The sequence below is a fragment of the Geotrypetes seraphini genome, chromosome 12, assembly GCF_902459505.1.
Source record: "Geotrypetes seraphini chromosome 12, aGeoSer1.1, whole genome shotgun sequence".
NCBI lineage: Eukaryota > Metazoa > Chordata > Amphibia > Gymnophiona > Dermophiidae > Geotrypetes > Geotrypetes seraphini.
In genome coordinates, this window is record NC_047095.1 from 91,612,325 (window position 1) to 91,625,240 (window position 12,916).

The 12,916-nt window shown below is 39.4% G+C and overlaps 2 protein-coding genes across 4 annotated transcripts in view; both read left to right on the top strand.

Annotated features, from left to right (window-relative positions):
• Nucleotides 1-12,916, top strand: part of RABGAP1L (RAB GTPase activating protein 1 like) — a 978,589-nt gene that overhangs the window by 398,132 nt on the left and 567,541 nt on the right. The window lies entirely within an intron of this gene.
• GPR52 (G protein-coupled receptor 52) lies at nucleotides 7,790-11,450 on the top strand. Its single transcript, XM_033916617.1, is given in 3 exon segments — nucleotides 7,790-8,156; nucleotides 8,903-9,451; nucleotides 9,453-11,450. Coding segments are annotated over 2 exon segments (1,089 nt in total). The 5' UTR covers nucleotides 7,790-8,156; nucleotides 8,903-9,262; the 3' UTR covers nucleotides 10,353-11,450.

Here is a 12,916-nt window from a genome sequence, read left to right on the forward strand (position 1 = left end):
TGCCAGCAGCTGCAGATGTAGATGGTGAGCAGCCATAGGAGATAGGAAGTCATACTACCAAGGCTAACTGCAACTTCAGGAAAGAGCAAGTAATGGAGAGTACGAGTTATGCCTCTGGACTTTCATTCTTTGGTCTGGCCTCAGCACCAGTTCCACAATCAGCATCCCCCAAGGGCACAGAGAGAAGATTCTGTAAAATATCAGATATGGAGAAATTCTCCAAAGCTTGAAGATCAGTGTTTTTAAAATGCATTTACTGTCGCCATCAGTAGAGAAAAGCTGTTGGGCCATCTTTCCAATAAATGGCCTGCTCCTTCATTTGTACAAACATTACCTGTTAGAGTTGGTTTCAGGGAAGAGCAATGATATAGGCTGGGCAGTTCATCCTGCACTGCAAAGCAGGAGTATAAGGAAAGCTGTAGAAGACGTATATCTCTTTCAGCTGCTACAGTCTTATTCTTCCAGATGCTTTGCAACCTGTCAATAGCAGCTCCTTTGTGACAGGGGATAGTACAGATAAAACTTGAGGGTGCATTCTTATCTTCCTAATTTAGCCTGACCATCATAGCAACAGTCATTGACCAGTGGCCAAAGGTTACAACATATTTCAGAACTGATACATTTACGTCCTGAATCTGACTTCTAAGCAGGGACAGTGAAACATCTTTTTGCTTAGGAGGGCTAAATAGAGCAAGCTCCCTCCCTGTGTTCATCTCGCTGGTTGGTAATGCTGTTGCAGTGGCTCACTCAACTCTGCTGCCTGTGCTACTAAGAATTGCAATTGTACAGTGACCCAACACTACCTTGAAAGTATATGCAGCTTTGTCCCCCCCCCCCCCCCCAAGGAGCAAAGTAAAATTTGGTATTGAAATTTAGGTTTCTTGTGTGCTGTTTAACTGGCCCAAATACAATGGATGTAGTTCTCTCTTACTCTTTAGCTGATAAATAAAAGTCATGAGTTAAATTAATATTCTAATTTTTTGTGTGCCTGATACTAGTGTTGCATTTTGCTAGTTGGGTTAGAATTTTTTTTTTTTTAACCACACTGTTTTTTGTTGGCATAGATTATAGGTGGACCTTGTATTGATAGTACTGGAAAACAGAGGTGGGAAACAAAATGTCTAACCCTGTCACAGTTTAAATATCTCCCATTGGACAGATTTTATTGAATCACAGTTGCAATTTCATACAGCGATCCAGCAAAATTGGGATAAAAATAGCATAGCTATCCAATTAAGTGCTTTTAATGTTTACTCCAGTTCCTTTGGTTCATTTTAATATCATTTCTGATCATAATGAAATAACCTATCTCAACAGGAGATACCTAATTTATGGCAGCAGTTTAAGATCATAATTCAGCATCTCTGTTCCTTCTGCCCACCTCTTCTGGAAATATAACATCTAGCTACAGGGGATCTTCTATTTGAATGATATTAAAATAAAATATTTTTTTTATTAAACAAAACCCAGACAAAAGTAATTTACTTCTTTTTACTCAAAGGAACACACTTCGTAAACACATAACAGAAAGTACCTAAGTTATCATTTCATTGAGACCTTTCTCTCCGTAGGTCACTTTTTAAGAAATGGTCCAGAACCTTCTCCAAATATTTTCATGTTTATTAGAGACTCCTGCCAAGGATTTTGACAGCTTCTTAATATGCTCAAGCTACTGAAAATTATTTCTAACAAAAAAACAAGTCAAAATGAAGTTCAATGCACACAAAAGTCTAATCAAATGTACTGAAATGGTATAACTAGGAGAAAAAGCCTCAGAATTTCCAGGTAAAAACAGAAGCAGATTGGCAAAATGCTGATTGATGTTAGTCTTGGTAGACTGAAAATGATACATAACTAAGGCCCCCTTTTATGAAGCAATGTTAGGCTTTTTTATCGCCGGCCGCAGCAGTATTAGCTATGACATTCATAGGATTTCTATGAGCATTGGAGTTAATACCACTACGGCCACCGATAAAAAAAAAAAAAAGCCTAACGAGGCTGTATAAAAGGGGGCCTAAATTAAGTAGTTACTGGTTATACTTATGTACACTTTTGGGCAATTAAAGTTCATTGGAGGTTTTTATGCTGATAATTGTTCAGTGCCAATACAGGATTTTACTTGGGTGTCAAAATATTTCATCTTTTTTTTTTAAATTGACATTTTAAGTCATAACAGTGAAATAACATAATATTATACCATAGATATGATATAAATCCAAATATAACAAAAGCTGTAAGTACAGAAATGGAAGCGGGACATGTTACAGACAAGCTATATTAAAATCTGTGCAAATATCAGTGTTTTAAACATGCTACAACTAGTCAAAACATGCCAAATTCGTAGCTTAAAATGTTAGCAAAAAATATAGCAGCAGGTAAAGGGCTCCTTTTACTAAGGTGCGCTAAACTAAGGTTTTTAGCGCACGCAGGATTTTAGCACACGCTAAACCCGTGCTACATGGCTAGAACGAACGCCAGCTCAATGCTGGTGTTAAGGTCTAGCACGCGTGTCAATTTAGTGCACGCTATTCCATGCGTTAAGGCCCTAACACACCTTCGTAAAGGAGCCCATAGTAGTAGGAAAAAAAAAGAGGGGGGGGAGTCTCAGTAAGCACCACACAACAACAATCAGCCAAGTCAAATTTTGAAGGGATGACACAGACAATAGCCTTAATACATCAATGGTCTTTATTATAATAAGACTGAACAGGGTCCCATACTTTGAGAAATGAACTAGTAGAATTTTTCAGCTATAACACACTCATATTTGGTGGTGATACATCCTGTATTCCACCATACAACATATTCCACTTTAGATAAGTATTTCCAGCAGTGTAAAATATTTTTAATAGCCTCAAATAGTAAAATGTTGAGCAGGCGAGCATTATATTTAGACATAGGTTGTGGAAGACCATGATGACCCAGTATAATGAACTTAAGATGTAAAGGAGCTTTTATATTCAAGATGGATGAGATGGTGTTCCAAACATTATTCCAATATACAGTGAGATGACAGCAGTGAAATATCATGTGAGATAATGTTCCAACAGCTTTCTTACAAGACCAGCAAAGATCAGAAGTGTCCTTTGAGAGTTTGGCTAATCTTTTTGGGGTCCAATGAGATCTGTGCAAAAGGAAGTATGTCAACTGTAATACCACTGCGGATCATATAGATTGAAATATTTGGGTCTGTACCTTTTGCCAGACATCATCATCTGCCTCAAATTCCAGCTCAGAATGCCATGAACTCATCAATTGTGATAGAAATAGAAGAGGTCTGTTTTAGTATTGGCTGGCCCTGAACTTCCTCTGTCAGAATTGATGTTGGGGGTGGGTGGGGGTGAGGGAGGCTGGCTTGCCCGGCGCTTCTGTAGTCACTGCTGGCCTGTTGTGGCGTCAGGGAGCAGGGAGAACGCCCTGCGATCAACTCGCGTTGCCTTTGCAATCAACTGGTCAATCGCGATTGACCTTTTAGGCACCCCTGCTCTAGAAGATCTATTCTAGACCATTTATTCTTGATTTGAGTTTATTAATAAGCTCAGTCTTATACAACTACTTCTGCCAGTGTTCAGTAAGTGGCACACTCATACAGTAATTTGCTACTGTAAACCTTGCTGCCAGTATCTTCTAGGTTATTAACTACCTGTTATGGACCGAGTCCCATTGACTATTCCAGATACCATGTAATCTGAACTTTAGACATAGGTCTGCTTAAAAGCATCTTACATCTGTATTTTCTCTGAACACAATTTTCCAGAAATTGACCACATATTTCCATAGGTATGAAAGAGTTTCCAAGACCACAGCCCCTCCAACACAAATTGAATGTGCAATTACATCTTGAGAAAAAGGCAGAATATCAATATGTTCTATGAAGTACATGAAATATCAATTCTATACATTTTCTGCATATAGATTTTTTGTGTGTCATCTTGATCCAAATTGCACCTCAGTCCTCTTTCTCAAAATTTACAGATAACATTCTTATCCAGTTAAGGATGAAGGACTGTTATTTATGTTATGTTATATCCTCACCAAATGTACCACCTCCCCTTTTTACAAAACGTGGTATTTAGCACCGGCCGCGGTGGTAACAGCTCTATTGCTCATAAGAATTCTATGAGCGTCGGAACTGTTACTGTCGCGACTGACACTAAAAACTGCACTACGGTTTTGTAAAAGGGGGGATGGTAGTTCAAAGTGGGTCACAATGTTTTAAAAATAAAAAAAAACAAAACTTATTTGAACATGAATCAAAACTACATACAAAAATCTTACAGATTAAAAAAAAAACAACAACCAACTAAAAATGTGGAGGAGCATAATAAAAAAAATGTGTATGTTCCCTTTTGGCCTAAGGCCTTAGGTGCCCAAAGTAGGCAGCAGGGAAATGTCCATTCTCGAAAAAGACATCCAAAATGTGTGTGTGTGGGGGTTTAAATGGCCTACCTGTATATTCAGGAGTTTAATCACCCAGACTGGCACTAGGTCTACCTTTAAGCCCTATTCTCAAAAAAAATAAAATAAAATCGCCCAAGTCCCAAACACCCAAAAAAGACTTTTTAGGCATAGGAGGGACCAGTCCTTCACCTAAAAGCACAATTCTCTAACCGCCAACTGTTATAAGCGCTGGTTAGAGAACCGTGGAACCACCCCCCCCTCCCCTGTGAAGGAGGGATGCCCAGTCCCTCCTACCTGAAGCCAACACGACCCCCCCCCAAATGATCATTGGCAGGAGAAATGCCCGATATCTCCTGCCGTGATGCCTCGAACCTTCCCACAATCTTCCCTGGCAGGAGGAATGCCCAATCCCTCCTGCCGACAACTTGCAAACCCAAGTTTCCAAGTTTATTTAAAATTTGTTATACCACCTAATCAGGCTTCTAGGCACACTTTCCGCCTTACCCACTACTCCAAAAATGTCCCTTTTCGCTCTGGACGCACAGAGACAGGGAAAAGGCCTAAGCTGGTTTTAGATGCTTCTTTAAAACCCTGTTCCGTTATCGAGTACTTGGATAACCTGTCTTTTTGATTGTCCAAATCAGGGGTCCCCAAAGTCCCTCCGAATCCAGTCCGGTTTTAAGGATTTCCCCAATGAATATGCATTGAAAACAGTGCATGCACATAGATCTCATGCATATTCATTGGGGAAATCCTGAAAACCCGATTGGATTTGGCCCTCAAGGAGGGACTTTGGGGACCCCTGGTCCAAGTGCTGATTTAGGTAGGTAATTAGACTTTCTTTTTTCTTTTTTTTCTTTTTTTATTATGTACCTCTTAACCTTCTCAAACAAATTTTTGAAATAATCAGGTTTTAAAATATTTTTACAGAAAACTATATAATTCCAACTATTTCCAAAAAGAGTGAATTCCAATCTGCACTATTCAATAGTTGTGCAATTATGGTGTCTTTGCTTTTACCTTATGCCCTTCATAGATGGAAATGTTAATAATAGATGATGAAACTACAATATTTGAAACTTTCTACTAATATTTTAGTAAATCTTAGAAAGCTCTCCATACAGTGTTTTAAAAGCGAGACAACCTGTTAACTCTGCTATTATCACATAATGTTTCTTTTAACCCTGCATCATAAGTTCCAAAAGCTATCCTAGTGCACTACCAACAGTCAGGTTTTCAGCATATCCACGACACAGATTTGTATGCAGTGCATTCATTACATATGAAGTTTGGGATTTTAGCAAGCTTTTTTTTGAAGTTGAGAATAATTAATGCTACCAGGGAATGGAGGAGTAGGCCTAATGATTGGCACAGTATACTGAGAACTGGGGTAACTGAGTTTGATTCCTACTGTGGCTCCTTCTGACCCTGAGCAAGTCACTTAACCCTCCATTACCCACTTAAAAATAAACTGTAGCTATTATGCTTATAAGATGTGTCACTTTATTATCAACGTATGAGTATATATGTGTTATACTTGCTATTTGCATATTGGTCTGTTCCTTTATTCATTATTTGTATTTCTTTCTTTATTTTCTTTCAGATATTTATTACCCGCCTAGGCAGTTTACAATAAAAACATTCAATTGAATAGAGATGGTTCTGAAGTTAAAAATAAAAAAGGCAGCAAGCTTCCCTCCTTATACCCCCTCCTGACATCTAATCTTCTCCCCCCATGTTATCTACTTTATGCAGCTTAGTAAAAGACCCCCTTAGGTGCCAACGCATCAGGTTTATGACTGGTGAAAGTGCTTGTGCCTGTTACGAGGTGTTTATATAGTCGGTTAGGCTAGTATTCTGTAAAGGCTCTCTGTTAACCGGAACTCAATTAACCAGAACTCTCAAGCAACCAGAAAAAAAATCTGAGAAATACTATAATACTTTAAATAAAAATGAAAAATAAAATCAATTTCTGGTGGAAATTTAAGTGTAAACGTGGCACATCACACCTGAGTTTGTCTGGAACAGTTTAAGGTATGGCAAAGTATGGGGCATATATAGTATTAGTTAGGTCTATTTTTAATGTAACTCTCAAGCAACCAGAAACTACATTTATCTGGGATCTATCAATCCCCATGGGTGCCAGTTAACTGAAACTCTACTGTATGCATCTACTTTCCTTCATACAATGGGCTCATACCAGGTGCCGTTTTACAGAATTGCTCTTACTATATACTTTCTATAGAAGGACCCCATCACTTCCTTCTACAAATCTGTGTTGGAAAGTTTTCTCAACACCATACCTCTGCATGCCTTCCCCGCATGTTTAATTAATAATTGACTGGTTCTCCCTCCCAGTAAGGATAAAATTACTGCTGACTTGCTCATGTGGGTGGTGGTTATTATATTGTGCAAGTTTCTACATAGGATTTAAAGGCAGACGCAGTTTATAAAAATGTTTGCATTATATTAGCCTGTGAGATGCATAAGCTTTTGAAGGGTATCAGAAGGACAAAACCGGGGGAGGGCAGCCCTGTCTCAGAAGCTTTTAAATGTCATTAATATATTATAGGGACCAGGTCAGTCCCATTGTCTTCATATGTCATGCTTGAACGCAGCTTGCTGTTTAAATCTATAAGCCTTGTGTGTGTGCTTGGCAACTGTTACCTAGTGACAGTTTCAACTGCAGTGGCCATTGGCTATGCTGTTGATTGGGGTAGAAGGACCGAGTCACCTTTCTGATGGTGAGTTCTTCTGCATCAGCTCCAGGAGGAAAAGGGGAGGGAGGATGGAGGAGGAGCAGGGGCTCAGGTGCTAGCAGTAATAATGCCAAGAGATTGCAAGCAAAAGAGAGCGAGAATATAGCAACAGCAGCATCCCTGAAAACTGTATGATAGTAGATAGGAGTCCTGTACCAACTATTCCAGCACTGCTGATAACATGGGATGTTGGTGAGAAGCACTGGCTTAGCACAGTAAGAAGAAGAAACTGCATTTTCCCCTTTCTCAATGTGTCTGAATTCCAGTTGGTAAAACTGCTTAAAGAAAAGAGGAAGGAAAATCCTAGAGTCTGTGAATATTATGAAAGCAGAGAAAAGACATCTCTATATGGAACAGTGGTGCTTAGGGAAGTTAATTGAAATCATTAAAAAAAAAAATGCAAGTGTTAAAACTATTGTATCAGAACTGGATAAAACATTGGGTTTATTTCATCGAAGTGCACGAAATTCCTTCAGAAGGCAGAGCAAGAACTGACAAAGCATCACTGAGCTGTGAACACTTTAGAGACTTCAAGCAAAAAAAAAAAAAAAAATTGCATCCAGTGTGATAACGAGTGGTCTTGGATATTTTTTTCTTTTCTGATTTTCTCCTGTCTGGTTCCTAATTTTTCAGCCTCTTGGACATTTTTTTTTTCATGTGTATTTGAGGGCAAATTGCCTAGCACGCATTGCACTAATTATGCATTTACCTCAACCAGAGTAAGAGAAATAATTAAAAAAAAGAAGTCTACAGGGAATATGTTAGAAACTGTGGCTGTCATTTAATGACAGTTAAAATCCTGTTGTCAGATAGCCCGGTGGAAACTGAAGAAAGGTAGAGAGCACCGTAGGAGGAGTCGAGTGAGACTATTCAAGGATTAACAGTGGCATTACCTTCAGTCCTTGCAACATCACATCACAATGCGGACTAAAGTGTTTTCTTCCTGAACAGTACTCTGGGAGACCGATATGAAGTGTTTCAGGTGTTGCCTCTAAGGTGAGAAAGTACCTCCATTGAACCTTTCTCTTTACAGTACTCATCCACCATAGTGGTCAGACTTTTAAAAGATCTGGGTTAATATCTTTGCTAAAACTGTGAGAGGGGGGGATTAATTTTTCTATAGGAAGTGGAGGAAGGACGTTGTGTGTCCAGTAATACTGGGACTAGTAACTGCAAGAGACTAAATTTTAAAGGTATAAGAGTAGAATATATTTGACCTCGGGCTTCCAAATTTTATTTATTTATAATTCCCTTTTCCTTATTTGTCAGCTGGTTATATAGATATACTCTTCTGTAGAAAAAGGCTTCCTTGTCTCTCTCCCCCTTCTTTCTATTACTAATTCATTATTACATTGAAATTAATTTTCAGCAGAATTATTTTATTGCATGCAAACTGTGTAAAAGGAATTACGCTGCTGGTAAGAAAAACAGCATTGTCCTTGAGTGGAACTGAAAATCATAATGTTATCATCTGACCTTCTGAACCTTTCCCTGTCTCCTTTCCTCTCTCTGAGTGCTTTTCCTCCTCCCTTTTTTATTCTTAAATTCTAGTTTACTTGCGGTCTATGTTTTATGACAGATGTTTATGCGTAGCCTATTTTTGAAATATTATGATCAGTGTTGGGGGATCTGCAAATCTAGGAAGTAAAGTATGAGATAAGTACAATGAGAAATGCCAATGAAATCCATAGAAACTGACTCTTTTCCCTCTCTTACTCGTTTCTTTTTTCCCTATGGTGCAGAATAAAAATCCGTCTTGCCTAGCAGAAGTGCCTTGTGTTTGATGGGAATGGATAGAGTCCCGGATGGAGTTAATCAATGATTTTGCTCCATGTGTCTCTGACTTCTAGGATTCTATTTTTTTCTTCGGTGTTCTCAAAGCATAAGGTGTGTCGGTGAGGCGCTAATGCAGAAGAGGCATGTAGCGGTTTTTGATAACACTCTTTCGAGGAAGCACCCGCCGGTTGCCTGAGCTTATGAGATCCTGAGCCACAGGAACCCAGGAGGTTTATTTCAGATGTTGTGCTTCAGCAAGTCACCTGTTGGCTGTAGCTCCATCTGCAGAGATCCCTAATTTCTCACCAAATCGACTAACTTAAACCATGAACCATTCCAAACGGATTGAATGGAGCACTCTGAACATGAGTAGCAGTAGTTCTGGGAATGGCTCTGAACCTCACTCCTGCCCACTTGGATTTGGTCACTGTAATTCAGTAGATGTCTGTGTCCTGGAGACTGTTATCATAGTGTTGCTGACAGTTTTGATCATCCTTGGGAATTTAACAGTAATTTTTTGTCTTTCACTGCGCTCCACTCCTGCACCATTACACCACCAGCTATTTTATTCAGACGATGGCTTATGCTGACCTCTTTGTTGGGGTGAGTTGTTTGGTTCCCACGCTTTCCTTGCTCCACTACCCCACTGGCATTCACGAATCTTTGATTTGCCAGATTTTTGGATATATCATTTCTGTGCTAAAGAGTGTATCCATGGCATGCCTTGCTTGCATCAGTGTGGACCGCTACCTGGCCATCACCAAACCTCTATCCTACAATCAGCTGGTTACACCTTGCCGGTTGAGAATCTGCATCGTCTTGATCTGGATGTACTCCTGTTTGATCTTTCTACCTTCATTTTTCAGTTGGGGGAAACCTGGGTACCATGGCGACATTTTTGAATGGTGCGCTACTTCCTGGCACACCAGTGCCTATTTTACTGGTTTTATTGTGTGCCTACTGTACGCTCCAGCTGCCTTGGTCATCTGCTTCACATACTTCCACATATTTAAAATCTGCCGGCAGCACACCAAAGAGATCAGTGAGCGGAGGGCTCGCTTTCCCAGTCAGGACATGGATGCCTCCGGTGACAGTGGGCACAGTCCTGATAGCCGTTACGCTATGGTTTTATTCAGGATAACCAGTGTATTCTATATACTCTGGCTTCCCTACATCATCTACTTTCTGCTTGAAAGCTCTCGAGTGCTGGAAAACTCGGCTCTGTCCTTCTTTACGACGTGGCTCGCCATAAGCAATAGTTTCTGTAACTGTGTGATCTACAGCCTTTCGAACAGTGTTTTCAGGCTGGGGCTCTGGAGGCTGTCGGAAACAATCTGCTCATCTTGTATGTGTTTAAAAGACAGAGATATGCGGGAGCCCAAGCCCCGAAAGCGGGCTAACTCCTGTTCCATTTAAGCCAACTGCTACTGTGCTGACAATGAATCAAAACTCAGTCTGGTACTAAAGATGGGATAGTATTTTGAAATACCTGGAGACTTGCCACAGCTCAAAATATTTACTTGAATAGTACATTCGGATAAAATATGGGAATACGTTGGTAAATATAGGGAAAGTGAAAATGGAAACACCTGTTGCTGAAAGGATGTACAGTGGGTACACAATATTAAATATTTCTATTATTTCCCTGTGGGAAGAATGTAAATTTTAGCTGTGTCAATTTGTGTAGTAGTTGAGAGAAAGTTTAAAAAAGGGGGGGGGAGGGTGCAATACAATTAGTGTCTAAAATCTTTCAAACTGCATTGGAAAATAAAAAAATACCCTAGCACACCAAAGTGAGACCCTCCAAAAATGTGCACAAATGAGGGAGGGACTGTATTTATCTGTTATATTTTTCCCTTGTTGAGACTACGAACAGAAGAAAATACTCAAAGTGCATTTTGTAAAATTTACTTTTTTGAAATTCAGCAAACCAAGTAAAACCCCCATGAGGTATTTCTCAGAAAGATGGCACTCCATTGTATGTCACATTAAATAATGCTACACCTGTTAAAAAGGACCCCCATGCCATCTCATTGATAAATCCAAGCTTTGTTTCTGCTTTGTGTTTGGCTTTTCTTCCAAAGCAATGATATCAGAAACGGAGACATAAAGGAGAGAAATACAGTAGTTTTGATAGCAGTTTGGTGAAATAAAAACAGTAGAGAACTTCCACATTTTATTTCTGAAACTTTTTTAGGCCAGGCAATTTGTCTGTTTCTTCTACCATCTACAGGCATATAACTTTATGTAACTACTATGGCTGAATGTTACTTAGAATGCTGCGGGATATTTTAGATCTAACCTGCACTGAGTAAGAATATACAAAATATAGTTATAGCATGTACTTAAAGTATCTGTCTTGTGATAGGTCATGAGGTAAAAAATGAGCCCATCTCATGTCTGTTCCTGCCTGGGCCACCAAGAGCTGTTTTATGCTGTGGGACAAATAAAAATCTTCAGGCTCTCAAAGTGATCAGAATATTGATTTTTGCTTGCTGTTGCTGGCCCCCAGGGATTTATCATTTGTTGTTGACTGCTTTTTGTTTTCGAGCTCATATCTGCTCCGTGTATTGGTTAATGTAAATTTTACATGCTCAGTTACTGCACAATTAAAATATGGCATGCAGTCAGAACAAGTTCCGTATATAGCTGCAGCCATCAGAAAATTAGACTTTATCAACAAGTATGATATCTGGAAAAACGCAAGCTGGACTTTCTAGAGCAGGACTGCCCAAGTCCGGTCCTCGAGATCTACTGGCAGGCCAGGCTTTCAGGATATCCACAATGAATATGCATGAGAGAGATTTGCCTACACTGCCTTCTTCGTATGCAAATCTCTCTCTCATGCATATTCATTGTGGATATCCTGAAAACCTGGCTTGCTAGTAGATCTCAAGGACCGGACTTGGGCAGCCCTGTTCTAGAGCATTTTTTTCTTCATGTTAAGTATTTTAACTAGAAACTGGGTCCAGACAGGCCAGCAGTCATAGGACAGTCATATTCAAGGGAGCTGGTAATCTTGGTTATATACAGAAGCTGGTATCACTAGGTAGGCATAAAACTGAGCTAAGTGGTCTTGTTCTAGGCAGCTACAAGTCTGTACAAGTTCTAGACTACTAGCATTTATTTATAGAGTATCACACAATATACATAAGACAGTCCTTTTCCGTGGAATTTACCATCTAGTTAAGGCAGATAGACAAATCAAGTTGTTTGGGGAGAACCAGGGAGAAGATTTAAGATCTCAAAGAAGGATCAAGAAATGGAGGGGTTTAATTGAGCATAGGAACCATTTCATCTAAGTGGGTCAAGGTGAATAAAAGTCAGGCTTTTTCTCCAAAGAATAATCTATATCGAAAAAGTAGGCAAGGGCTAAAGTGAAGACTATAATCTTGATGATCCATGTCTACTGTTTAATTAAAGCTTTCACGTTCCTTTTAATTTTTTGGTTCTTAAAGTTCTATATTAGGTTTCTATAGTAGGCTTGTACATGAAAAAGACATTTCAGTCTGTAACTGACCTAAAAAAATCCAGGCTAAATTACTCCTAAAGGGTGTATAGTTCTAGAATGTAATACTTCCAAACATCCAAAGGGACTATTAGGAAGCTTGCTTCTCATTAGTCTGCTGAGGATCTGATCAGGGAGCAAATGTGAATACGTACCCTTGGACGGACTCTGCAGGAGTTTGGAATATGTCCACGAATGGGCATGACTTCACACTATAGGCACCCTGAAGAGTTTTGTGTTCTCATTTGGATTTTTTGTTTTTTGTTTTCAATGAATGTCATTCATAGTTTGCCCAATTCTTAAAGAGTGTGCACTATCCCCCAAAGTCTATAAAGTACGCCTAAAGTTAGATGTAGCCAATGTAGGCACCTAACTTAATTGAGTAATTGAACATAAGAACATGTCTTGGTCAGTCCAATGGTCCATCAAGCCCAGTAGCCCGTTCTCACAGTGGCCAATCCAGGTCACTAGT